General features: G+C 56.5%; 2 protein-coding genes across 5 annotated transcripts in view; one reads left to right on the top strand and one right to left on the bottom strand.

The window, feature by feature from the left end:
* CNNM1 (cyclin and CBS domain divalent metal cation transport mediator 1) overlaps positions 1 to 19244 on the top strand; it is a 19861-nt gene extending 617 nt beyond the window's left edge. The window contains exons 2-13 of one of the 4 annotated variants that reach the window (XM_014958923.1): positions 10100 to 10243; positions 10778 to 10918; positions 11175 to 11344; positions 11540 to 11639; positions 11818 to 11865; positions 15593 to 15655; positions 16595 to 16758; positions 16964 to 17141; positions 17449 to 17562; positions 17666 to 17788; positions 18036 to 18163; positions 18497 to 19244. In XM_014958923.1, the coding sequence (XP_014814409.1) occupies positions 10100 to 10243; positions 10778 to 10918; positions 11175 to 11344; positions 11540 to 11639; positions 11818 to 11865; positions 15593 to 15655; positions 16595 to 16758; positions 16964 to 17141; positions 17449 to 17562; positions 17666 to 17788; positions 18036 to 18115 (1325 nt within the window). In that variant the 3' untranslated portion in view covers positions 18116 to 18163; positions 18497 to 19244. Of the gene's footprint in view, positions 1 to 10099; positions 10244 to 10777; positions 10919 to 11174; positions 11345 to 11539; positions 11640 to 11817; positions 11866 to 15592; positions 15656 to 16594; positions 16759 to 16963; positions 17142 to 17448; positions 17563 to 17665; positions 17789 to 18035 lie in introns of those variants that run through there. The other 3 variants (XM_014958908.1, XM_014958899.1, XM_014958915.1) reach the window with 3 other exon arrangements.
* Positions 19245 to 21808: 2564 nt separating this feature from the next.
* On the bottom strand, positions 21809 to 26539 carry GOT1 (glutamic-oxaloacetic transaminase 1, soluble). Its single transcript, XM_014958936.1, has 9 exons — positions 26329 to 26539; positions 25832 to 26013; positions 24783 to 24906; positions 24436 to 24548; positions 24138 to 24242; positions 23408 to 23558; positions 23100 to 23265; positions 22827 to 22969; positions 21809 to 22496 (listed from the first exon to the last, which is right to left on the bottom strand). The coding sequence occupies exons 1-9, from the start codon at positions 26441 to 26443 to the stop codon at positions 22357 to 22359; spliced, it is 1239 nt and encodes a 412-aa protein (XP_014814422.1). The 5' UTR covers positions 26444 to 26539; the 3' UTR covers positions 21809 to 22356.
* Between the last annotated feature and the right edge of the window lie 408 nt (positions 26540 to 26947).

Below are 26947 nucleotides of genomic sequence, written 5' to 3'. Positions count from 1 at the left end.
TGGTGAGCAGCCCCCCCCACGGCCCACCCTGCATCGCTTCCTGGCGGGACCCGGCAGGTACCGGGGATGCTGGGGGGAGTCGGGCCCTGCATGTGCTGGTGTGGGGGTGATGCTGGTGTGGGAGTGACACTGGTGTCACCCGGTGGAACGGCCCCTGGGTAGATGGAGGGCCTGCAGTGCTGGTCGTGCCCGTGATGTTATGGAGCCTGTAAAAGCCTTGGGGCTCAGAGGTTGCTGACTCAGCAGGTCAGCCCATCCCGTAGGGGCTCGGTTCTGGCCTTGCACCCCTCCCGGGGGAGGCAGCCGCCGCCGCTCGGCTCTGTGCGGAGGAGCTTATGGCAGGAGATGGCATCTCATTAGGTAGCTCTCATATTTACAGCTTAGCAGGGAGAAGCAGGTCTAGAAAGCGTTTCTGTGCGAGTGGTTTAAAGGAAGAAGAAAGCCTTCTAAAGCCTTAGAAAGAGCTGTACTTGTTTTTTGCAGCTGTGGCAGTATCTCATGATGCAGCAGCTGCCAGCAGCCCCGAGATGCTGAGGGCTGTTTCGTTAACCATACCTTGCGAATACACACGGCGTGCGTTCCCCCCTTCCCCCCTCCCCCCGGGAGCTGTGTTTTGCTGCGTGTTCCTGGGTACGTGGTGCTGTGGCGAGTGAGTCTGTGAGACAGGGCTGCAGCGGTGACACCCTGCATTATGTCATGCAGTAACGCAGGACGGCGCCGGCCGCGGGGCCGCCTGGGGCTGCGCTGCCGCAGGCACAGCCGGGCATGTGAGAAGGGCCAACCTGGTCCAGCCCTGACACAGAGGAAGCCTCTCCGTGAGTCATCTCCAAGCTCGTGGTCAGAGCTGGAGGAAGGGAGGATAGGACCTTTCTTGTGCACTGAGAAAGCCATCAGCAGATACGTGCGGGTCTCTCGGGAGATGCCCAGCTGTGTCCCCAGCACCCCCCGGGTCGGTGGGAGAGGAGTTCTGTGTGGCCACGCAACACCTACCCTTCCCTGCCCCTCAGCACGACTGCAGACTCCCAGCTGTGCAAATCAGCAGATTCTTGGGTTTTATACCAAGACTGTCAGCAAAAGCATTATGGTTGCTCTCTGGGTACCACCTGGAGGAGCTGCAGGAGTTTTCTCCTTGCCCTCATGTCTCTTCTCACAGAAATAGTGGTCTCCCCTCTTCCTAATTCCTTATGTGCTTCGCGGTTCCTTTACAACTGTGGCTTCCTGCATGATATTACAACATTGCTGAAGTTTACCTGAGGTCTCTGCTACCCCTCCCCTGTCTAGAGAGTTGGGTGTTACCAAAGATGTCAAGATGACTTTGGCACAGTCCCCTTTGGTCGGCCTCCCCGGTGCTTTATCTGATATATCCAGCTATTTCCCCCTCCAGATTAGTTCCACAGCCTGGTGCCCTACGGATCAACAGACCCATGGAAGGGGACTTGTGGTTGCTTAGCTCACTGCCCTTTGCTTGCCATCCTCTCTGTCCTCCTCAAACAGAGATGTGTTGTGTGTGTCGCTCCCTGAGCTGACGGGTGTGTTAACAGGCCTTGCTACCTGCCCTACGCATTCACCTGCTGGTCCTCATCTCAAATGAAGATTCTTCTGTCCTTCTTCAGCTTTGTTCCATTAAACTCTTGGCATTTTGCTTCAGACTCTTCCTCCCTTATTGCCAGGTTGCCATCCTGGCCTTCTGGGATGTTTTGATACAGCCCTTACGTAGAGCTCTCCCTAAAACTTATTTCTCTTCCCACCTCGTTTCTCCTTGTGTTTTCTGAGTTACATGCTGCAGAGCCTTGCTTTGGGTCCAGGTCTCTAACTCAGCATGATGTTTAGCAATTCCAGCTCTGCTCCCCAGATGTTCTCTTCCGATTCATCTTTCCCCTATTTGTAGGTGTGTGGTCACCCCCAGCACCCCGTGTCTGTAGATGGACACCCCCCGGCCCAGCCCCAAACCCCTCCTAAACTCTCTTTTCCAAGTTCCAATCCAGGTTCCTGTGCCAGCTCCTGCACTGCGACAGACATTCGCTCCCAGCTGCCTTCATCCCATCCACTGCCATTTCAGTCTCCTTCACTTGACTGTTTAATTTCTAAAATAAAGATTTCCCGTTTGTAATTAAGAATCTTCACCACTGTCTTCTTTTCTGTGTCCGTTTGAATTATGGTGAAGTATCTTGCTTGATCCAATCAAGGTTGCTTTCCATGGCCAGGTCTTCTGTGACACCTCCACTAATTAGAGAGTAGGCTGATTGCTTGTTGGTTCAGTGAGTACTTAATGAAGGCATTAATCATTTCACACATCCAAGGTGCCTGCAGGACAGGCTCTCACTGATAAGGCCCAATCTCTTTCTAGGAAATTAAAGTCTGCGGTAAGGATGGAAAACCTTCAAGTCCTTAGATTCCTGACAAACCTCTGGAGAACCCTTGCCAGCTTTCTTTTCCTTCTCCCATGATTGACTCAAACAGGTCTCATACCCTTTATTTCTTTTTGTTATTACCGTGTTTATACAAAATACTCATCACATTTTATATCTTTTTTTTTTTTTTCCTGGATAGCAACGTATGCTTTTGATCTGTTTCACTAATGATTAATGTTCTGACACATCCACTATGCTCATAATGCCATTTTTTTGCATAATGGATAAGTAACACAATTTCACTGCCAGCACTCCTTGCCGCAGCACACAAACATTTGTTCTTTCTTATGGAAAATGTCAGGGGATGATTAAATACAGCACTTTGGGACTCTCACTCGCACCTCCAGCAGCACTTTCTCGTTTCTGCCTCTCCTCCCACCCGCCGGTATCACACTGGATTATCCTTGTTTACCTGATGCCTGCCTTTCCTCTCGATGAGCTATCATCGAGATATCCATCAGCATATTTTTTTTCTTGGTTTTTTTCTCCTCACTGGTCTTTCATAGCGGGGTTTGAAGGGGAGTGTTGCAGGTATGTTCACACCTACCCACGTCTGAGCTCAGTTCTATTGAGGCTCATTGATGTTTGCCTTGAATTTAGTCCGTGTCCAAGTCGCAAATTCCCACTTTCCCAGCAGGACTGGAGAAAGATGGTTAAATTGGGGGCAACAATGGAACCGGGAAAAACCTGGAGAAGGCTGAAAACAGCAGCAGAGGGGAAGGCTGGGCTGTGAGAGCGGAGCTGGGACTTCATCCCACAGCCCCAGAGGAGAGGACAGCGGCTAAAACCGTGTTGAAAAGCAGCACGACAGCAGTGTGAGGCAGGTCCAGCTGGAGGTAGGAATTGCTTATAGGAGATGATGGTTTTGACTTGATCTCCTCATCAAAACTCTGCAAAATTAACTAGTGAAGCCTGGACATCCAGTTTGCCATCTTCTCAGGCAAGCGAGACAGGCTCGTTATGGAAGGCTGTGCTGCACTGACACAGAAGTGCTCAGTGGAGGACATTATACAAAATCTCTGTCCCCTTTTCTCTAAAAATAAGAAAAGGCACACCAGTACAGTAACTTTGCCACCTGCAGCCTGGAAGAAGCTGAAGCTACTGAAGGAGTGAAAAAATGTGCAGACAATTTCTTGGCAAATCGTACTGGTGCATCTCAGAACACTTGACTTTATTCTAGGCTCACAGGAGGGATTATCTAATACACCAGAGAAATAACTGCACCATATTTAGCGAGCTAACGCAATGTAGAGGGGCAGATGAGGTCACCTTTGGAATATGGAGCTGGGAGGGAAGGTTTATGCCTTGATGCAGTGTGAAATGCTGTCGGTGATGCAGTCTGTTTCTCCTCCATCCCTAGAAGACAACTGAAGCCACGTGGGTTGTGCTTCAGTCCTGTGATGTAACTGCTCATCTCATGGGGAGCTCTTCCATGGGGTCTGCCTCCTTGTTCTGTAGGTGCCTCTGGGAAGTCATGATGTTATCCCATTGCTCGAGTCATTTATGGATTTTGTTGACTAATCTTTTTAGGGGGCCATATATAGCAATGGCACTTTTCAGTAAATAACCTTCCCCTGTCAGAGAAGCAGCATAAATTCGCACTTGTGTTCGTTTTCCTGCAGCAGGGCAGAGGCTGAGGTGCAACTCAAATTAGCCTGCTGTGGTTTGGTGTCTTTTAAGAGTTACTAAAAGTAAATTCTCTAAAAACAGACTTCCTGGCTTAGCAGGGAAAACAGCCTGTCCTGTGGAGGACAGTTCTGCCTCAGGGTCTGTCTTTGTTTTTCCAAATAGCCCACAGCCTCTATTAGACCTCTGCAAATGGGATGTAGCTGGAGAAGGTGCTTGCTCTTCCCCGGAACTGGGCTAAGTAACATTTCACTGGTTTCTTACTGGTCCTCTCCTGAGCCCTCAGTCACCGCAAGCACAAAGCGGGCTTGAAATTCAAACCAGCCTTCAGGGGATTTCTGCAAGTGTGATCTCTTGGGCACCTTGATGGGCTGAAGCAATGACCTCCCTACCCAGTGTTGTGGCTTGAGGAGCTGGTTGTTACCTGGGAGCTCTCCCGAACACGTGCCCGGGTGGTTGCCAGGCTGAGAGTGGGTGAGGTGCCTCTACACAAAGGATGGTTTCAGTGACTCATGCTGCAGCTCTGCCTGAAATGTTAACTTTGCTTTCCCCTCAAAACTGTGCTAAATCTTTCTGTGTGTACTCTGGGCTGCTTTACCCCAGTCCTGCTCCGGGAAGGCGCTCAGCAAAGCCAAAGGAGAGCCGTGTCCTTGGGGGACAGGGCACCCAGTGGGCCATCTCCCTCTTGGGAGCTGTCAAAGGGGGCATCTCCCCCACCTTCGGGCTGAGCTGGGGGAAAGAATCAAGTGGCCTGTGCTACAGACACCAAAGACAACAGTTTTGCATTGGCTCTCTCAAAGTTTTTTAGCTTGAAAGACCCTCAGCATCCTGCCAGGCTTCCTTAGGCTCCAGGTAACATGAAAAAGGGCCGATCATTTGTGGGCAGGCAAGGTTGTTACCCCGGAGGTCAGAGCCCTCTTGTACAGCAGATGGAAGATGGGACTCCATGTCCCCTCTAATGCCCCCCTTACCCTCCTGATCCATTTTGTCAACTGTAATACATCAGCTATTCCAAATACTCCATCTTTCCCCCACCCTTTTCCTTAGGATCAGGGAAAGCACCGAGGCAGAGTAAGGAGAACGACTTTAGTACTCTGGTAGAGACAGATGTAAGCAGATGAAGTTCTCATCTCTGCAGAAGATCTGGATTAGATTAGGATTTACAGTTTTCCCTTGGCGTAGCTCTGATTCCCTGTGGAGCTGCGTGCCCCCACAGCCCTCCTGGTTATTTCCTCCCCCCCCGACTGAGGTGTAGATGTGCATCACCTCTATGTGCAACTCTTCAGGCGTCTGCTTTCGCCCTTGGTGCAGAGTCGTGGTAACACAAGAGCACACACACACACCTTTCCAGTTCAAGAAGTTCAAATCAGGGTCCCCACGTAGCTCAGACGTGGGTCTGTGAGGAGGCACAGAGATGCTGGGAGCCCCTGGCCCAGAGAAGAGCTCTGATGAAAAGCACACAGAAAGCAGATTTCGGTTGCAGATTTGGTTGTTTCACGAAACAGCCTTATTTACCAATTACTCCATTTGTTTGTTTGTCTTCCATTTTGTAGCTGTAAATGGTTCATGGCTTATGCCTGTACCTTTGATCTCCTAGTAACAGCTTTAGATCTTACTGTAAAAATTCATGAAAATAAATTTCATGCTCCAAATGCTCATCCCATGGAATGAGAGACAAGACTGAAGCATCTTTAGCATTCCTCTGGCAGAGCACCTACATAAAAAAATATGATAAGGAAGTAGCCTGGGCTGTATTTGCAGCCAACAGCACTTTCTTTCCCACAAGTAAAGGCATTTCCATGTGTTCAGACCCTGTTCTCCCACTGGGGAGGACGCTTTGAGGTGAAGCTATGAGCCCAAGGCCATTTAGGTACCTATGAAAAACGAGGCTCCTAAAAATGGGCATAAAAGCTTTAGATATCTGTTCAGATGCTTGCTCCATCCGGAAGCTTTCAGCTGTTTATATTAGCTCTGTAATTTAGCATTTTGAGGCTTTAACTTTCCACTGACACTGTTGTTTGAAAAGAGCAGATTTCATGTAGCTCATAAAGAATTTAGTACAGTTGTATCCCATGCTGAGCAGACACTTAATCACCTATAGACTTCCTGTGCGAGAGCCGTCCTGCGGAGGCCGGTGCAGCTATTCACACAAGTGAAGTTAATTGCCCATTTGTTCTAGCATTTGCCAAACTAAGGCTTTGATTCTCAAGTGTTTCGCTGTGCTTTCCTGCGTCAGTGATAGCTCTGTAAAATTCACATGTGACAGCTTGCTAGTGGGGAAGCAGCTCGCCCTTATAATTCATTTCATTTGAGCCATCAGGCGGTGGTTACAATAGCACAGGTTTTGGAATCAGCTTTACAGACCTTAAAGCTGGTTTAGATCAAGCTCAGAGTTTTGTTTAAATGATTTATCTCCCTCCGTCGTACTCCCACCGAGGCAGACCTGCTGGGGAACAGCTAGAGAGGAGAATGTGACCCCTCTCACGTCCCTGGGTCTGTCCCTGTGCCACCCTCCCTTGGACATTGCTTCAATTTCCTAAGATTGCCCGGTCTCTGCCCTCCTTCCTGCTCCAAAAGCCACCCCTTCTCCTCTGTGCGAGTGTAGCAGCTCCCAGGGCTGGGAAGGGGAACTTTGGCAGCATCCCCAGCCCATGAGCACCTCTTCTAAGTCCTTCCCAGGGACAGGACGAGGGGCGACGGGCACAAGCTGGACCATGGGAAGTTCCACTCCAATGTGAGGAAGAACTTGTTTGGGGTGAGGGTGGCAGAGCCCTGGCAGAGGCTGCCCAGGGAGGGTGTGGAGTCCCCTTCTCTGGAGATCTTCAAGCCCCGCCTGGATGCTCCTGAGTGATGTGCTCTGGGCAGCCCTGCTTTGGCCGGGGGGTTGGACTGGAGGGTCTCTAGAGGTCCCTTCCAACTCCGACAATTCTGTGATGAGGGAACATGCCATGACCATACAGCCAGGGCACCTATGAGCACCCCTGCTGCCCAAATTTATAAGGTCTGTTCAAAAACTGACAGGAAGAAAGGCAGGACCCAGCTGGTTTGCAGGATTTTTTGCAATGGATCTCATGTCCCTCAGGTGGGACATCAGGGCAAGCTGGCCCATTCCCAGCAGGGGCCAGCTGGGAGCAGCCACCAGCTCGGGGGGGGGCTGGGAGTGGGTTTTGGGGGGGTTGTGGTACGAGTGCCAGCTGCCTGGCCAGCTGGTTTGCAGGATTTTTTGCAATGGATCTCATGTCCCTCAGGTGGGACATCAGGGCAAGCTGGCCCAGTCCCAGCAGGGGCCAGCTGGGAGCAGCCACCATCTCAGGGGGGCTGGGAGTGGGTTTTGGGGGGTTGTGGTACGAGTGCCAGCTGCCTGGCCAGGGATCAGCCCACTCAGGGTGGTCCAGGAGCAACTGCAGGAATCACAGCACCTTTCCATGGCTGGGTACCTGTTCCATCTCCAACACGGGTGTTAGAGCCTGGAAACCTAAACGTGGGGGTTTATAGCGTGGCTGCAAGTGTTTATTTTCTGTGAAAATAAAGAACTCTTGAGCACTCTAACAGCCCTCCTGGCTCTGCCCCCAGCGCAGAGAAACCGTGGGTCTCCTCCCAGACTAACAGTGCTGGATTATTTCTAAATAATCTCATTTGCCGTTACGTGAGCATGGAGCTGGAATCACATTTCTCTGAGGCTGCTCTAGAGTAAATTGCAGCGTCGGTGGAGGTGTTTAGCCAAAAAAAGAATTGCCTCCATTACTCTCTGACTGCCTTTAAGTAGCACCTAAGCTTTTTGTAAGGGCTCAGTGGTTTTGGGTTGCATGTAAATGTCATTAACAACAAGCTTTCGGCCAAAAGAAATAACTTCTCCCCTCTCCTTGCTCACCCGCGGGCTCGGAGGAGACCAGATGGCCCCAGTGCTTGGGAGCGGGGTTTGGCAAAGGAGACATTTTCAAAAGTTGGACTTCGCTAAGATGAAACGTAGCTGTTGCTGCTGTCTTGCGGCCAACTCTGCTGCTTTTTTCTTTTTAAGTCTCAAAGTCATGTTGCTTTATTACCCACTGAACAGACAAGGTGCACAAACCCATCTGTGGAAGGAGTGAAATAGCCTGGTCCAAAGAACATGCTGCATTTTCAGTGCCCTGAGGCTACTGATCTGGTTTTTTAAAGTGCATCTCGGTGCTACTTGCTGCGATGTTGTTCTTGTTTCTAATTCTGTAGGCGTGGGAGGCAGCGAGCTGCTCTCTGAAATCCTGCAATAAAAGCTTGGTATGAGGAGGAGGGAATTTATACTGTGGAAAATGCCCAAGCTTTGCTGTGAGAAACGTATAGTTCTGATCTTTGGCTGAGAAATATCGTTTGCTCGTCTCGGATCCAGGGCAGGGTTATTTGAAGGTCTCTCGGTCCCCGGAGAGATGTGTTTGGTGGGACTGCCAGGATGCCCTGGATGTGCTCGTCCCTGTCCCCCTGTGGGGACGGGGCAGGAGGCACCGGGGTGCGCGGAGGGAGCTGTGCAGCAGGAGCACACCCATGGTCCATCTTTATGCAGAAATACCGTTCCCATCCCCTCGCCCGGAGCAGCAGGCAGGTTTATTGAGGAGGCTTTATGAGAGAAGCAGATGCAGAGGCAGCTGCAGAGCAGAAGGAACATGCTCCCCTTTCTGTGTGACCGTTTCTGCTCGAGGAGCTCAGCTCTGAGCCCATTGGGAAAATGAATTTGCAGCTTTCTGGAGGTCCCTGCAGTGTCCACGGTACAGTTGGGTTTGGGTGGACATTGCACCAGGAGACCCCAGGGACGCAGAGCACAGGGAGGGGAAGGTATTGGCTGTGATGCCGATGAAGGACATTTTTAACGTTTTAAGTGAAACTAGAGGTCCAGAACCTGTGTGTGGTGCTGAGCAGCGAAGGAGCCGCAGAGGCAGCAAGAAAAACAGCGCTGTTCGTTGGCAGGTCCAAGAATACATTGGAACTAGAAACCCAGAAGTTGTTTGTGGGTTGGAAATTGGGTTCTGGTCAAGCTGTTGAGCAGGAGCATAAATCAAAGCAGAGAATAAAGGAAAGGAGAAGTTGAAGAAGTCAAAACAGCTTACAGAGAGCTGGACACGCGAAAACAAATAGCGATGTTTCAAGTATGCCAAAAGCAAGAAGCCTGAGAATGTGTCAGCAGATCTGCCAGCTTACTGGGGACAAGTGAGGAACCAGAAACTGTGATTGAGAAACACTGCGACTTCCAAGCGGGAGTCACCATCACTGCAGCTGAAGGGCCTGGTCCCAGTCTGCTTGTTTAAGGTAACAGAGAGGAGGTGCTGTCAGGGGCAGGGTTTGGAGAAGGCATTCAGGTGCAAGGCGATGGCTTGAAAAGCAATCAGCCTCCACAGCCAGATGGTTCACCCAAGTGTTCTGCAGGAGCTGGGCTGAAAGCTGCAAACAAACATTCGAATTTCTGCATTGAAACCAGCTGTTGTTCCAAGGAGCTGGAGGCTTTGCCCATATTTTAAGAAAAGCTTTAGGATCGGTCCAGACAGTGATGGATAGAAAGATGTGGGGGAGCTGTTCCTGGCAATTTGATAGGAAAGATAATTAACAGCAGAATGAGAAAACACTGGGAGGATGAGGAAAACCAGTAGAGCCCAAGGACACGCTCACATTTCTGTGTTGGAGGATGCTGTCTCCTTGCTCTCTTAGAGTTGTCTCGTGCCAGTGAAGCCGAGGGCAGGCAAGAAGCAGCTGGTGTAATGCACACTTCATCCTGCCCAGGAGGCTGTCAAAGAGCTGAAGGGAGAGACTCGCAGCAGACTGCTTGGGTAGAGCGAGCAAGCGGCCCCAAAAAAGAGGCAGGCGGAGTCCTGTGACATCTAGAAACCAGCCTGGAGAGCAGCAGCCCTGTTGGGCTGGGCTGTGTGTCCAGCCCTGCGCCGTGTGTCACTGCCGTTGGGGTGGGTTTGGGTGACAGCAGCTGCTTCTGAGGTTTGGCCACGATCTGTGCCTCCCACCAAGCCCCGTGTGCCAGTGTGCTGTGTGAGGACCCCTCTCGCCAGGGGTGGGGGTCTCACTGCTGCTCTGCTCTTCCCCCACAGGAAAGTCCCACCTGGCCATCGTGCAGCGGGTGAACAACGAAGGGGAAGGAGACCCATTCTACGAGGTGATGGGCATTGTCACCCTGGAGGATGTCATTGAGGAGATCATCAAGTCCGAGATCCTGGATGAGACGGATCTGTACAGTTAGTGTCCCAGAGCAGCTCCTGCGGTTGCAGGACCCAGGGTGGGAGCCCGCACAGACAGACAGACAGACAGACATGTGGGTAGGAAACAGGGGAGAGCAAATCGTGGTCCTTCCCCAGAGCAATTCACAGTCATCATGGGAAAGACAAGAATGATGGAGAGATGCTGGTCAGATGTCAGGGAGTCTTGAATGCTGGAGAGAGAGAAGCACCAGCCTCAGCAGCTGGTGGTTGGCAGGGCCTGACCCAGGGACACGTGTGTTGGGCCTGACGTGCCCATGGGTGGTTCCCAAGCTCCTTTCCAACTCTGGGTGATGCATCTAGCCAGGGCAACCCAGGACATGTTCCTGAGAAAGAAGCATGTTTCAGCATCCTGCTCCCTCCCCAGGGGGCTGCTCCCCAGGCTGTAACACAGGGCTCCACCGCAGCCCTGCCGCGGGGGTGTAGGTGTGCATGTGGAGGGGGGCCCTGCAACTGCACTGGCCTTTTTTGTGGCTGCTGCAAGTGGCAACTGGGCTGCTCTCTGCCCCACAGCGGACAATCGGAAGAAGGAGCGGGTGCCCCACCGGGGACGCAAGCCCCAGGACTTCTCCATCTTCAGGCTCTCGGACAGCGAGATGAAGGTGAAGATCTCCCCACAGCTCCTCCTGGCAACCCATCGCTTCATGGCAACAGGTACCTTTCCCCTGGGGCAAGCCCTGTCTCACCAGCCCCATGGGGAGGGCATCCCTCAGCCCTTCCGTGCTGGGCGTCCCCCCAGCAAGCAGTTTCCACCACTCTGGGCTGTTCCACCACCATGGGTTTGTGCTTGGCTCCCCTCCATGCAGTGGGGTGCACAGGCTGTGGGAAGGGGGGGCCGTGCAGCTCAGGGGACCGGGGGCTCCCATCAGTCCTGGCCTCGCTGAGCGAGAGTGTGTGACCTCCCCTCTAGAAGTGGAGCCTTTCAAGTCACCCTACCTCTCCGAGAAGATCCTGCTGCGGCTCCTGAAACACCCCAACGTCATCCAGGAGCTCAAGTATGACCGAAAGAACAAAAAGGCAGCAGAGCATTACCTCTACCAGCGCAACCGCCCCGTTGACTACTTCGTCCTCATCCTACAGGTGCCCGGGGCAGCGGGGGGCAGAGAGTGGCAGGGGGTGGCCCATCTCTCCTTGCCGCCTTAATCTGGGCTGCTTCTGCCAGCGGAGGTGTCCATCTTCTCATATGGGGTGTTGTGGGTCCCTGCAGCCCCCTGGGTGGGTCAGTGGCCAGGAGCAGAGGGTGCCTACCTGAGGGAGTTTTCCTTCTCCTTCCAGGGGAAAGTGGAGGTGGAGGTTGGCAAGGAAGGGCTGCGGTTTGAGAACGGGGCATTCACCTACTATGGCGTCCCTGCCATCATGGCTGTCGTCTCCTCGGGTAAGGGCTTTGTGGGCTCCCTCCAGCCCTGCCTTCACTTCAGCAGCTTCCACAGGGACTAAGTGGGCTGATGGCCAGAAGAATGGGCTGGCCATGGGGTGAGGTGGCCCTGCTGGGAGGCACAGGGCAGGTGGGAGCCCTTCCTCTGTGAATCCTACAACTCCAACTGTTGTTTCAGATAACGATGTGCGGAAAGTGGGCAGCCTGGCTGGATCCTCCTTCCTACGTAAGTATTTTGAGACAGGCTGGGGCACTAAAAACCTCTCCTCCACAGCACCGGATGGCTGGAGGAGGCTTGGGTTTGCACCCTGCAAAGAGCAGCTTGGGCTCTGCATCAACGTCACCCCTTTTCACAGAGTCACAGAATGATCTGGGCTTGGAAGGGACCTCTGGAGATCATCCAGTCCAACCCCCTGCCAGAGCAGGGCCATCCAGAGCGGGTTGCACAGGAACGTGTCCAGGGGGGTTTGAATGTCTCCAGAGAAGGAGACTCCACCACCTCTCTGGGCAGCCTCTGCCAGGGCTCTGCCACCTCAAAGTGAAGAAGTTCCTCCTTGTGTTTAGATGGAACTTCCCATGTTCCAGTTTGTGCCCGTTCCCTCTTGTCCTGTCCCTGGGCACCACTGAAAAAAGACTGGCCCCATCCTCCTGACACCCACCCTTCAAGTATTTATAGGCGTTGATCAGATCCCCCCTCAGCCTTCTTTTCTTCAGACTAAAAAGCCCCAAGTCCCTCAGCCTTTCTTTGTAAGAGAGATGCTCCAGGCCCCTCATCATCTTTGTGGCCTCTGCTGTCCCCTCTCCAGCAGTTCCTCATCTGGGACCTGAGCTTCTACAAAGCTTTTACAAAACTCAGTGAGGGGCTGAGCCAGCAAAGTCCCCACAGAGGGACTCTGAGGTCCCTTTGAGGTTGGGATCCCTGCAGGTGGATCCCATCGTGGCTGGCACTGGAAGGGGCACTGCCAGCAGGGTGCCCACATGGGTGGAAGCAATAAACCCTGCAGATCCTGGCACAGTGCATCTAGGGCTCAGCTTAACATCTCTGGAGCCTTTCACATTCCAGAGGCTTGGCGCCTGGGCTGAACACGAGTCCCACACTGGTGGAAGAGGGACTTTTTGGGAACTGCGGAGAGGGGTCGATTTACCAGTGAGGCATTCACACCTGGGGGTGTGGGAAATCCACAGGGTTAAAAGCAGAGGCCCTGGTCCTGGTGAATCCCCTGCAGAGCTGATGCGTTAACGAGCGGATCCCCTGCTTGCAGGAGTTAAGAGGGAGCTCTGGTCAGGGGGGACTCTGATCCTCCCCACTTCTTTGCTGATCACCCCTGCAGTTGCTTCATGCCTGGTGGCTTGGGAGCAGCTGCCCGCTCCCAGTTCAGCACGTCCCTCATCCCAGAGCGTCGGTGTGGCAGCGGGATGTGCAGTGCCAGTGGTGAGACAGGGATGCTCTGGGTGCCTAAAGGTTGTCATAGAGAGAAGAGGGGAGAGTCCCTTGTCGCAGGTGACTGTCCCTCCTGTGGGTCCCATCATGCCTGCAGCTCACCAGTTTCTTGCTGCTCGCTTTGCTTCTGTTGGAAAGGCTCCTGGTCTGCTGGATTAACCCTCCGTGCACATCCCTGCTCCCCCGTACACCCACCGCACGCTGGCTCTGGGCAGAGGAAGTCAGTGAAGCAGCCAGTTTCCCTTGGGATGTTGCTGCGTGTCCTGATGCCCCTGTGCCCTCGGTGACCGTCCCCAGGGCCCCCCCTGGGGCTCAGGTGGCGAGTGGTGCCCACGGGCCATGGGATGGGCAGGGCACGAGCCACAGTGGGAGCCGTGCCATTGTGGCCACGCGTGTCTGCGGTGTTGCCTGCTGGGGTGCTGCTGCTTTCTGCCACCCCTGCCTGCTGTGACACGCGTGTGCAATGCGTGTGCAGCGTGTGTGCAGTGTGTGTGCAGCGTGTGTGCGGTGCTGCACCCCTGGCCAGCGAGGTGGCAGGCACGGGTCGCGGGGCATCTCCCCTGTCGGGCTGGTGTCCTTCCTCCTCCTTGAAGCAAAGCTCAGCGGGAATGAGCGTGAGCAGCGTGTCACAGCAGGGAATTCAGCCATTAACCCGTGAGCATGGAGCAATTTGTTATTAATTAACCATTGTTACGCAACTTTTTTTATCGCCAGGCAATCTTTGGCATTGGCAGCTGCTGGGGGGGTCGGGCGGTGAGAGCGGGGAGTGAATGCTGGTGGTTATCAACCTGTTATCAACCTGTCCTTTGCTCCCAGATGGACAAGGTTGTCCTGGGCAGTGCTTCGTGCTGGTGCTTTGCTTCGACTTCTGTTCTGAGGAGGTTTCAGCCCAGGGGAGGATGCAGAGCAGAATTACAGGGGGGGAGGAGCGGGGAGATGGGAAGGAGAGGGCTGCAGGGCAAGTTTCCTGGGTTTTTTACCTTTGAAGCAGTTTAAAAACATTAATCACATAGGCAGCAGGTGGTTCCTAGAGCGCTGCAGCCACGCTGTGGGCATGGTGGCTGGAGGGAGGGCAGCATGCCCTGGGCAGGGGGGACAGCCCCTGGGGGATGGGGTTAGGAGGGGGCTGGCAGCCAGCAGGCTCACGTCTGCCACTGCTTTGGAGGTGGGTGCTGCCAGCCCTGAGAGCCACGGTGGTGCCCTGGAAGGTGTTGAGGAACACATCACTCACACTGCATGTTGGTCTCCCCACACTCCCTGCAGCCCAGGGGTGCCGTGGTGGGCAGTGGGGCAGCTCCCCGCAGGCAGTGGGTCACAAGGAGGGGGAACACCTGCCCTTCAAATTGTTGCTGCTGCTGTACCCTGTGGCAATCAAGTGTGGAAAGTTAGTGGCCTGTGATTCGCCCTCTCTGTGGTGATGGGCCAGGTAGCCCCAGACACGGATTCCTGGCATAGGAATCATAGAATCACAGAATGGTCAGAGTTGGAAGGGACCTTAAAGATCATCTAGTTCCAACCCCCTGCCCTGGGCAGGGACACCTCCCACCAGACCAGGTTGCTCCAAGCCCCATCCAGCCTGGCCTTGAACCCCTCCAGGGATGGGGCAGCCACAGCTTCTCTGGGCAACCTCTTCCAGGTTCTCACCACCCTCACACCAAAGAATTCCTTTCTGGTCTCTAATCTAAATCTCCCCTCTTTCAGTTTAAAACCGTTACCCTTTGTCCTATGGCTCCACTCCCTGACCAAGAGTCCCTCCCCATCTCTCCTGGAGCCCCTTCAGGTACTGGAAGGCTGTTAGAAGGTCTCCCTGGAGCCTTCTCTTCTCCAGGCTGAACAAGCCCAACTCTCTCAGCCTGTCTTCATAGGGGAGGTGCTACAGCCCTCTCATCATCAGTTCCCAGTGGGTGGCTCTTCTCAGCATTACCCCAAATTTGTTGAGGCCCAGGGCCTTGCAGGGAGCCACAGGCAGCCCATCACGGATGCCTTTGCTTTGCATGGTGCTAATGGCTCCTGCCCCTGTGGGGCTGTGTGGAGGCAGAAGCAGGTCCCTCTCTGCCACCTGCCTGCACACAAAGAAGCATCCCAGATGCCAAGGACAGTGACTTGGTTGAGGTTCCGCCCATCTCCCAGGTGGCACAAGCTGACCACAAAGTTCCCTCTCCTGGCAGCAGCTGGCCGAGGGCTGGAGCAGGGTGTCAGCACTCGGGCGATGAGAAGAAGATGCTTTCTGCCCACACTGTGCTCTGGGGAGATGTGTGGCCGTGCAGACAGGCCTTGCTGGTCCCTCCCAGCCTCACCTCCTCTTACCTTCTCAGAGAGCATCCAAGTCTGTGTCCCTGTCCCTGGGGCTAGTGAGCACCTCCCAGAGCAGAAGCAGAGGTGGGAAGGGGTGCTGGAGGCAGCGGTGGGAGCCCAGCCCATGGCTGCTGGCACATGATTCTTTTTCTCATTCTTCCTCTTAGTCTGTCCCCAACCCTCACTTCCCCCATCCCCTCCTTCTGTCTCTCTGCAGTGCCCGTGTCGGTGTCCCGTACCTTCGCTTTCAGCAGAGGGGACTCCCTGGCTGGCTCTCCAGGTAACGGGGCAGGGACCTCCGCGTGTGCCGGGCTCTTTCCAGCTCCCTGTGCCCCCCTCCACCCTGCACTGGGAAAGGAGCACCCATGGCTCCCCGCTCTGGGCAGCCCCTCGCTGGTGGGAGACCAAGTGGCCGAGCGGGGCGAGCAGCCCTGCAGCCCCCCCAGTATGATGCAAATCCCAGGAGGAATGGGAAGGGGACAAGGGGGAGCCATGGACAGCTTGGGCTCTCTTTGGTGGGCAGTTTCTGTAATTTCCTGCACTCAGTGCTTGGGGTTTCTTGCTACTTGGTGCTTCTGATGAGGGTTGCCCGCAGCCCTGCCTGCACGCTGCCCTGCTGCCCTGGCTTTCTGGCAATCGGGGTAACAGAAGGGCGTTTTAGCAGTAGAGCAAAGTCAGCAAGATGTTGGCGTCACCCGTGCAAGGAACAAGCTGCCTTTGTTCCCTAATAAATCACTGACAAGACAAAATCCATCACGCTGTGTGTCAGAGGCCGTAAGTCACTCTGAGTGACAGGCCAGCTTGCCCTGGCAGCCTCTGCTCCTGCCCTGTGGGAGCCGGGGTGGGGACAGGAGCGTGCCCTCTGGGCAGGTTGAGTAAAGCCCTGTGGGCTGCCAGCCGTGACCAGAATTTGTGCCAAATGCCGTGCGGAAGGGCTGCGTTAGCGGGAGGGCTGTCAGTCAGCCGGTGTGAGGGGCGGGCAGCAGCCCTAACCTCTCTGCTGGCACCGGGTGGGACGTGTGCCTGCCCGCTCCCTCGGGTTTGCCCGGGGCTGGCAGGGCACAGCGTGCACCGGGGAGGACCCCCCCGCAGGTCCCCTGCCAGCCCCGGTGTCCGTGGTGCGCAGCCACCAGAGGTGCCCTGTGCCAGCGCTGGGGACCCAACCAAGCAGCACCAGGAGTGAGTGTTTGTCCTCTCTGCTGTGTGTCCCCCCCCCCAGTGAACAGGTCACCCTCACGGTGCAGTGGGCTCAACCGCTCCGAGTCCCCCAATCGGGAGCACAACGACTACGGGGGCAGCAGCACACAGCTCCACAGCGGCAGCAACAACATCTACACCCCCGACTACTCCGTCCACATCCTCTGCGACGTACAGTTCGTCAAGGTACCGGCTGGGCTGGCAGGGACCGTGCCCCCCCCAGGCACCCCCCTGCCCCACTGTGCTGCAGGAGCCTGGTGGGTGCCCAGTGGGTGCTGCGGGGGGGGGGTAACACACTCCTGCTGACTGGGGTTTGGTGCCACCAAGTCCCCAGAAGGTCCCAGTGTGGCTGGGTGCCTGCTGAGCTGGGCACGCCTGTCCGTGTGCCCAGGTCACCCGGCAGCAGTACCACAACGCGCTGGTGGCCAGCCGCATGGACAGCTCGCCCCAGTCCCCCGACATGGAGGCCTTCGACAGAGATTCGACTAAGGCCTCGACCACGCGGGGAACCCCACAGACGCCCAAGGAGGACCCCACCACCCTCCTGAATGAGAGGAACAGCGCCATGTGTGAGTCACCCCCAGCATCCCTTCCCTGCCAACGAGGCCTGTCCCCTGGGGGGGGGACATGCCAGGACGTGCTGACATGAGGGGCACACCACCGCTGAGACACGGTTGCACGTAGGCTGGGGCACGTGGGCATTTGCACGCACACACCTGTGGACACTGTTCTGTGCCTGCGTGTGTGCAAGGGTGCAAGTGTGCGGGGACATAAATCCCCACTCCCTGTTCTGGGGGTCCCTGGCATCCCGCTGCCTCCTGCCCCGGGGCACAGCGCCCGCCTGCCCTGCCACCAGCCCTGCCCCTGTCCCCGCAGGCAGCCGCCCCGAGGGGCTGCGCAGTCCCAGCGAGTCCGTGTTCCTGCGCATGGAGGGCATCCCCTTCATCCAGGAGGAACTGGCTGACAACGAGGAGAACAGCAAGCGGCAGAGTGAGTCTGGCTGTGGGGATGGACACACACACACACCCCCTCCCCTGGGGGACACGGGGGCTGCCGTGCTCTGGGGCGCTGCAGCCAGGCTGGGCTTTTGCAGACAGTGAGTGCTGCGGCACCGGCACCGTCCTGGAGGCAGAGTCCCCGGGGAAAGAGCCCGTTACCAGCTCATCACCGAGCAGCTCCGAGGAGACGCTGGGCAGGAGGCTGCTGAGATCCCTCAGTGAGTGATTCACCCAGGGATGGGAGCACCCAGGGGACACCCAGCTGCTCGGGTCATCTCTTCCCCAGCCCTGTCCTGGGGGACACCTGCACAGGCCTGGTACAGGGCAGGGGACAGCCCGGTTCCCCGGCAGCAGCCCAGCAAAACTGCTCCTCGGGTAGAACCAGCTGCTGGTCCTGGCCCAGGTCCATGCAGCCCCTTCCCTGAGCACCTCAGCCCCCAGCCCTGGACACTCTCGCTGCTGCAGGTGGGCGCAAGCAGCGGGCATCACCGGAGGGTGAACCGACACCGGAGGAGAGCTCCAATCTTGCCCCGTTAATCACCTGAGCAGCAGCGTGGCCGGAGCACAGGGCTGGAGGCCCACGCAGACCCGAGGTAGGAACCTGCCCCTTGGTGCGACGCTCCTTCCCCAGCAAATGGGGGATTGCCCGGTTTTCATAGTGCAAAAAACAAGTTTGAAGCAGCAAAGCCAAAGCCATGCACTTTAGAGGCCAGGCAGGGACATGCTGGCGGGGGCTGGAGCAGGGTGGAGGGATGTAGCAGCAGATTCCAGCCATCCTTGGGACAGGGATGGATGTGGGAGACAGAGACCCTAATTGGAGCTAGAAATGCGTGTCTGCACCGATTCCCCGGCTCGGAAACGTGCTGCAGGCTTGAGCAGCAGGTCAGGGAGGGCAAGCTCTGGCCGGCTGTACTTGTGTCTTCCAGGTCTGCAGCATGGGGGGTCTCCTGCCGCCAGGCTCGTCTTCAACAGCAGCAGGTCTGCGCCCGCTCGCTGCCCGCCCGCCCGCTCGTGCCGCCCCTCCCTGCAGGACTTGTGCGGAGCCCCATCCCCGGGCGAGAAAGGACGTGCCCCCGGCGGGGCTGAACCACCCGGGCGGGCCGGACCGGCTCGCTGGAGTCCGAGGGCCCTTGCCCAGCTGCTCCCTGGTAGCACCTGGTCTCAAGGAAGAGGTGGAAAAAAGGAAAAGGTGAAGTGTCCGGCACGGCATCCCTGCAGACAGAGCAGGGAGGGGCGGCCCAAGCCAGAATTGCCCATAGCATCATTTACCACCCCCATCCCAGCCAGGCACACGGCCCCTCGGTGCTGGGTGCTGCACGGACGTGCTCTCCCCCGTGAGGAGAACGTGCTGTTTGGGGGGTGCCACACGCAGCTCAGGGCCCCAGCACACGTTTGTGCTGCGCCCAGTGCCACGCACACGCTGACCATCCACACAGCCCCGCGCCCCCCCAGCCCTGCTAGGCAGAGGGCAGGACACACACCCCCCTGCCCGGCGCAGCCCCCCGCCCTGGGGAGACCCGCTCCACGCCACATTGAATCATCCTCCTGTCCCCACACGGCTGTCTGTGCCAGGGGAGCTGGCGCCAAGCCTTGGGGTGGGTACAGACCCAGCAGTAGATTTTGTAGAGGCTGAACGCAACGGGGATATTGACATTAAAAGCGATTTCTCCCTGAGCAAAGCCCCGTCTGTGTCACTGGAAGGCCCTGCCAACCTCTCCCACCAGGCTTGGCTGCCCCCGTACCCACAGCAAGAGGTGGCTGGGGTATTAGGACTCAGCATTGCTGGAGGACCAGGTCACAGAATCACAGAATGATCTGGGGTTGGAAGGGACCTCTGGAGATCATCCAGTCCAACCCCCTGCCAGAGCAGGGCCACCCAGAGCAGGTCCCACAGGAACGTGTCCAGGTGGGGTTTGAATGTCTCCAGAGAAGGAGACTCCACCACCTCTCTGGGCAGCCTCTGCCAGGGCTCTGCCACCCTCACAGGAAAGAAGTTTCTCCTCATGTGTAGGTGGAGCTTCCCGTGTTCAAGTTTGTGCCCGTTCCCTCTTGTCCTGTCCCTGGGCACCACTGAAAAAACACCAGCCCCATCCTCCTGACACCCACCCTTGAAGTATTTATAGGTGTTGATCAGATCCCCCCTCAGCCTTCTCTTTTCCAGACTCAAAAGCCCCAAGTCCCTCAGTCTTTCCTCATCAGAGAGATGCTCCAGGCCCCTCATCATCTCTGTAGCCTCTGCTGTCCCCTCTCCAGCAGTTCCCTGTCCTTCTGGAACTGGGGAGCCCACAACTGGTCCCAGTGCTCCAGCTGGGGCCTCCCCAGGGCAGAGCAGAGGGGCAGGATGACCTCCCTCCACCTGCTGCTCACACTCTTCCTGATGCCCCCCAGGATGCCCTTGGCCTTCTTGGCCACCAGGGCCCATTGCTGGCTCCTGGGCATCCTGTTGTCCACCAGGACTCCCAGGTCTTTCTTCTCAGAGCTGCTCTCGAGGAGGTCACCCCCAACCAGGGGGGGCTGACCAGGTCAGCAAGGGCTTCCCAATTTCTCCCTGTGAACCCAGGCTCTCTGTTGCTCGTGTTGCCAGGAAAGCCCTTGGCAGCACTCAGAATCCCACCACAGAAGCGCAGACAAGGGCTGGGGAAGATCAGGAGTTAATATCGTGCTGTTGCAAACACAATAGTGGGATACATGTGCTGGTAGAGCCTGACAGATAGTGACAGAAATCTCATAAATTTGCTGATAAAACTTGAGCTGGAACAACTGCATCTCTGTCCGGGCACTGCCCTTCTCAGGAAACACCCAGCAATTGAAAGGAGGCCAGAGGAAAGCAAGGGCTGAAAAACAACCTACCCCAAAGGCTGAAGGAAACAGGGTCGCTTAATCTCAACCAGTAAAGGATGTGAAGGGGAGAGAGAAAGTTTTCAGATACATAAAAAGCTGTTGCAAAGAGGAAAGGAATAATCTGTCCTCTGTTGCCATGGGAAATGGGATAATGGGTAATGAGCTTACACCACAGAAAGGGAGAAATTTAGGTCACCCATTAGGAAAACCAAGGCTAGGAAGGCTAGCAAAGGACTGGTGTGGAGCATGTGTGGGGTAGCTCCGCACCTAGAGGGCTGCAAGAACAGAAGTGTAGGCAGACATCAGAAATAACAAAAGGAGAGCTGGTTTCCTCAACTCCCTCTCCTGACATGGCCCCTAGAAACCACCCTTGAACCACTGCCCCATCATTCCAGCTGTGGATGGATGCCCAGGGCTGCAAGAACAGAAGTGTAGGCAGACATCAGAAATAACAAAAGGAGAGCTGGTTCCTTCAACTCCCTCTCCTGAGATGGCCCCTAGAAATGACCCTTGAACCACTGCCCCATCATTCCAGCTGTGGATGGATGCCCAGAGAAGCTCCCCACCTGCACAGAGGAAAGGCTGCCTTTGGCTCACGTTCCCATGTGACACAAATGCTGTTTTGAGAAGGACAAACAAGACCCCACGTGCTGTCTCTCTGCAAACACAGCAAGGGAATAAGGCACCATTCCCACCTTGGCTGTCCAGGCTGCAGCACAAGCGAGATCCATCAGGGCAGCAGTGACTACCACCAACAGACCCGAGGAAAGTTCCTCTTTCTTCCCCAAGATCTTGGCAGGAGGCTGCTCTATCAAGGTGATAATATATCACAGATAGAGCTGCAGACAGAGACTGCAGAGAGCAGAAGCAGATGGTCCCAGCTCTTTTCCAGTGCCAGAAACACAGGCTGTTGCTGACAGGCCCCGCTGAAGCCAGGGAGAGGAGGTGGTGGTTCACCAGGGGCCTGCTGAGAAGCAAGAAGAGGGAAGATCCGCATTTTGCCACACTGACAGCAGGCAGGGAGCTCTGGGCCAGGGAGGGACGGCAGATGGGTGGGTAACACACAGCCCTCCAGAAAGCAAGCACATGCAGATGGACAGGAGAGGCTGGGCAGAGCAGAGCAGGGGGCAGAAAGAAGAACACAAGCCAGACGTGGAAGAAACAGGTCAGCTTCGTGTAGAGTCACGGGGAGCTCTCCACTACACTTTCACAACAGGACTGTGCCCTGTTAGTAGCAACCACGATCATCAGAACTGCAACACACCGGGAGGGAGAACGGGAAAGCCTTGAAACAAATGGAGTAAGACCCAGCAGACAAACCAGGATGCTGAGGCTTTATCCTCACGCTGGGAAGAGGCCAGCACAGCCTGACAGCACAGCATCACACAAGGCAGGGGTAGTGTTCAGAGATGGAGGTTTAATCTTCTGTCAGCAACACAAAGCAGCAATTACCACAATTACGAATGTTTGCTCGCTTAAGACTCAGAAGTGGGTGGGGGGGAAGCCAGCGACAGCTTCACCTTCCCCCAAAATACTAGAGTGACATTAGTTTACAAGCCATACGAGATCCCGACGGATTTGGGCTGTTATCCTACAGCATATTGCACTGGCACCAGACTTCACCTAGATCAAACTGAGCAGTTACATGGAGCTGATTTGCATGTGCTAAAGATACAGCTCTAAGTACCTGAAGATCAAGCTGCTGTCAGTCAAACAAGAGCCAAAGCAGGTCATGCTGCTCCCACCCTTCTGGGGCCACTGCCTTACCCATATTGCAAGGGGTATTTCAAAAAGTATCAACAAATTATTATCCCTGATTGAGCTACTGCCCCCATCTTTATTAAACCCTCAAGAGGTGTGGGACAAGGCAAGCCATGAGCAGAGAAAGACGGGACTACACACTACAGCTTTGGTGACTTCATGTGAGTTTGGTTGTTCATGTGCTTCACTGGATTTTTGTGACAGCTTCATGGATGGACTTTGCCACATAGTCCAGGTTCTTGGTAGTCAGGCCACACATGTTGATGCGCCCACTAGCCATCAGGTAGATGTGTTTTTCCTTGATCATGTATTCCACCTGCTTAGCTGGAGAAAAAAAGTGGACATCAGGTCAGAACAGTGACCCCACAGCTCAGAAAAGCCCAAAGAACCAGTCAGGGCTGCTTGAATCTTTCACAACAAGCACACAACTTCCAGCACTGAGCACTAAAATCCTGCCTGATGCTTCATCCCTACCCAGGCACGGAGGCAGCGATACCAGGCTGCCTGATGCTTCATCCCTACCCAGGCACGGGTCTCCAGAGAGGTCCCCAAGAGTTTCTTGCCTGGACTGCTTCAGCCCAGCTTCAGCCCAGCTTACACCCAGCAAAACTGTCCTCACCCAACCCTCCCTTCCCCAGGTCACTGGGTACTTACGGTTCAGCCCTGTGAAGCTGAACATGCCGATCTGCTCCGTGATGTGGTTCCAGGTGCCCGGGGTCCCAAGGGACTCCAGGCGAGACCGAAGCTCTGACCGCATGAGCAAGACACGATCTGCCATCGTCTTCACATTGTCCTTCCTGCAGAAGGCAGGAAGCAGAGTGTGAGGACAAGCACCCCCCTGGTTTGGAGCCACGTGGCCAAGGCTGGCACTCAGGGAGACAGCTTTCCCCCTCCTTCCCCTCTCCCACCAGCCCTGGACACACGTACCACTCAGCAAAGAGCTGCGGGGAAGAAAGTGTGGTTGCCACAATGCGTGCCCCCTGGGAGGGAGGGTTGGACCAAGTGGTGCGCACAATCTTCTCCATCTGGGAAAGCACACGCTGCACGTTGTCTGCATCCTTCCCCACCACGGTCAGGTTCCCCACACGTTCATCTGTGGACAAGCCAAGAGGGGTGAGCCATCGGTCCCAGGCATCAGGGCAAAGCAGAGCTCTCCCTAGCCCACCCCCCAGTATGCCAGCCCCCTCTGCCTGAGCACGATGCCACTGCTTACTGGCTTACTGCCAGACACTCACTGTAGAGCCCAAAGTTCTTGGAAAACGACTGTGCACAGAAGAGCTCAAAGCCCTCGGAGACAAAGTATCGCACAGCCCAGGCATCCTTGTCCAGGCTGCCAGAGGCAAAGCCTTGGTACGCCGAATCGAAGAACGGAAACAGGAACCGTCGCTGCAAGGAGGAACAGTGTTAGAGGGACACCCCTCCCCCACAGCCTTCACCTTCCCCCCCGCTGTCCCCACGGGAGGGAAAAATGACCATTGAGCTTCTGGGTGAATACAAAGGAAACATTGTCCGGCAACACCAGACTGGGATACTTTCCTTCTACTGGGGTAAAGGAATAGGAAGACTAAAGCGGTCACAAAAAGGCCAAATGCAGGAAAAAAATAGACCAGCTGCCTCCTCCCCATTCTGGGGGACACAGAGCACAAGAGATCCCTCACCTCACCTCCTACTATCCAGCACCAGTGAGAGCAGGTGCAGCTGGAGAATCTTTCCAGCATGAGAAACCTCACTGCAGCCCATGCCACCGAGTCAGAAAGCAAGAACTTGGAGGAAGCAGAAGTGGGATGCTTCTATTATCTGAGCACAGAGGAGCAGCATCCTGCCAGCCTCTGCCTTTTAACACCTGCCCCGTGGGACTCTTCCAGCTCCTGCCACATCTCATGCCATTCCCTGCAGCCCACCTCCAGCTGGCTCAAGAGCTATCTGTCCCCTCAGCTCTGCTTTAGCCCCAGCAGCAGCCCATACCTTCATAACAGCAGCAATCTGCTTCCACTGGTCCGGAGTAGGGTCTGTGCCCGTTGGGTTGTGTGCACAGGCATGGAGGATGAAAATTGAGAACTCTGGGGCTTTCTGAGAAGAGAGCAGGTCTTGGTCATGTGCACCGATGAGACTGGGCACCCACAGCAGAGGGAGAAGCCCCGTGCTGCTCTGGGCACCAGCAGCTTCTTTCCTAGAAATCCACTTCCAGGCACAGCGCAGGAGCCCAGCCAGCTGCTGGCAGCACAGCACCAAGCTCAGCTTGTCCTACACCAGTTTTACTCACCTCCATGTCATCCAGCAGCCCCTGGAGATCCAGACCCCTCTTGGCAGCATCCCAGTAGTGGTAGGTTCTGATATCTTTAAAGCCAGCATCCACAAACACAGAGTTGTGGTTCTCTGAGGAAAGAGATCACTTCTCAGAAAAGCAAGCCTCACCTCCAACAAGCCACCTTCTCCAGTGTCTCCCTAAATGTCACCCAAATATGTGATGGAGACGCTTACACTCTCTTTACCCACAAGGGAAAGGCTCCTCTCCCACTGCCCAGGGACCAGCAAGGAGCTGAGCTGTTCCCCCCACACCGAACCGAGGGCTCCCTGCGGGGAAGCGGCGGCAGAGGCGACAGCACTCACCCCAGGAGGGAGCGGAGATGTACACCGGGGTGGCTGTGTTGTTGTTCCCGTTGTACCACCGCCTCAGGAACTCCGCACCGATACGCAGCGCGCCCGTCCCACCCAGGGACTGAACACTCCCAATCTGCAACGGAGAGAGGAGCCAGCAGGGCCCAGCTGGTTACAGTGCACAGGAAACAGAGGTGTTTGCAACAGCAAGACAGGATCATAGAACCATAGAACGGTCAGAGTTGGAAGGGACCTTAAAGCCCATCCAGTTCCAACCCCCCTGCCCTGAGCAGGGACCCCTCCCACCACACCAGGTTGCTCCAAGCCCCATCCAGCCTGGCCTTGACCCCCTCCAGGGATGGGGCAGCCACAGCTTCTCTCGGCAGCCTCTGCTAGGCTCTCACCACCCTCACAGCAAAGAATTTCTTCCTAATATCTAATCTAAATCTTCCCTCTTTCAGTTTAAAACCATTACCCCTTGTCCTATGGTTCCACTTCCTAACGAAGAGTCCCTCCCCATCTCTCCTGTAGCCCCTTCAGGCACTGGAAGGCCGTTATAAGGTCTCCCCGGAGCCTTCTCTTCTCCAGGCTGAGGATCCCAGACATGTTCCCAGGGGTTGTCCCAGCCAGGACACCATCCCTCCCAGTGGTCTTCAACCTCCCTCGGTGCCCAGGCCCATCCCGACACAGTTATAAATAGACTCCAGTTGTTTCTGCTACTTTTTGGCACAGAGCAGGTCCCTGGCTGGTTCAGGAAAAGTGGTCTATTTTCTGACTTCAGTTTCCTGTGAGACAACCCTTAAACGATGAAGGGAAAAACAAGTTCTAACCACAGAGCACCTTTGGCCTTTTCCCAAAAAAACTACAACCACTTGCACAAACACCTTCATGTCCACCGGTTCATCAAGTAACCTCCAACCAGTGAAGGCCACATCAGAGAAAACCCCCAAAATCCTGCCAAAACGCACCCACTCCACACGTCTCTGCTCATCTGCTGGCCCCACCAGAGACACCCCGGGGGTCCCAGCAAGGGGGGCTCTCGCTGCCCCCCCGTAACCTACCCGGTTCTCCTTGATGGCGGGGCTGTCGTCCCCCAGGGCGATGCGGGAGGCGTTGGCGCGGAACTCGGGCAGGCCCAGGATGGGCAGGTACTCGTGGTTGAGGCTGTTGTCCCCGGCGATCATCTGCTCCACCTTCTTCACCACCGGCAGGACCCATGGCTGCCCCTCGTCCGTGCGGTAGGCTGCCAGGGAGAGGGAGAGCCCTCCGTTCCGCGCCCGGGGGGAACGCGTCGGGCCTGCCCCGGGCACCGACACCCGATGCCGGCAGGGCCGCCCCCACGACCTTGACGCCGCCGGTGACCCCGCTCCCCGCCCCCCCACCGGGCACCCCGCCAGGCGCTACTCGCCGCCCGGTGACCTTCCGTGCCCGGGCACCGTTACTCCCGCCCGGCCTCTCCAGCGGGCGCCGGGCCCGTCGCGGGGACACCCCCGGCCGGCCTCCCCCCCCACGCCGCGGAGAGTGCCCCCCGCCGGGCCGGGGGAGGCCGCGGACTCACCGCCCACGCCCAGGTTGACCTTCCGGGAGTCCCCGTCCTCCCGGAAATCCGCCGTGAGCTTGAAGACGGCGACGGGCGGGGCGCGGGGCACGGCGGTGAAGATGGAGGCGGCCATGGCGGCGCGGGCCCCTCCGCTCCCCTGCGCTCCGGTAGCAGGCGGCGCGCGGCGCCTGGAGGAGACGCTCACCTTCACCGCCGGGGGCGGGGCCGCCGCGCCACGTGGCCAATCAGCGAGCGGCCAGCGGCCCCGCCCCCGCTGTCCCCTCCGGGGCGGGGCGCGGGCAGCCAATGGCGGAGGGAGACGGGGCCGCCGCGCTCAGTGACGCTCGCGGGGCGGAGGCGCGGGCGCTGCCTATTGGCGGGCGGCGGCTCCTTGGCCCCGCCCCTTCCGTGGCGCGCGCGGATTGACGGGGCGGCCGCGGGGCGCAGCGCTCCGGGGGCGCGGGAAGGTGGCTGCTGCCCTGCACCGGGACCGGGAGCCCGCTCGGGGGGGGCCGGCAGCCTGGGGGGCGCCGGCAGCCTGGGGGGCGCAGGGCCGCCACCGGAGCTGTGGGACTGCAGCGCCCGGTAGGGGGGGTTGTCCCGGCGCGGCAGCGATAGGGTGCCGGGTGGCGAAGCC

Source organism: Calidris pugnax, unplaced genomic scaffold (genome assembly GCF_001431845.1).
Source record: "Calidris pugnax isolate Ruff unplaced genomic scaffold, ASM143184v1 scaffold4, whole genome shotgun sequence".
In the NCBI taxonomy this organism is placed as follows: Eukaryota; Metazoa; Chordata; class Aves; order Charadriiformes; family Scolopacidae; genus Calidris; species Calidris pugnax.
The sequence above is the reverse complement of the archived record's forward strand: the minus strand, read 5'-3'. Positions and strand labels throughout refer to the sequence as shown.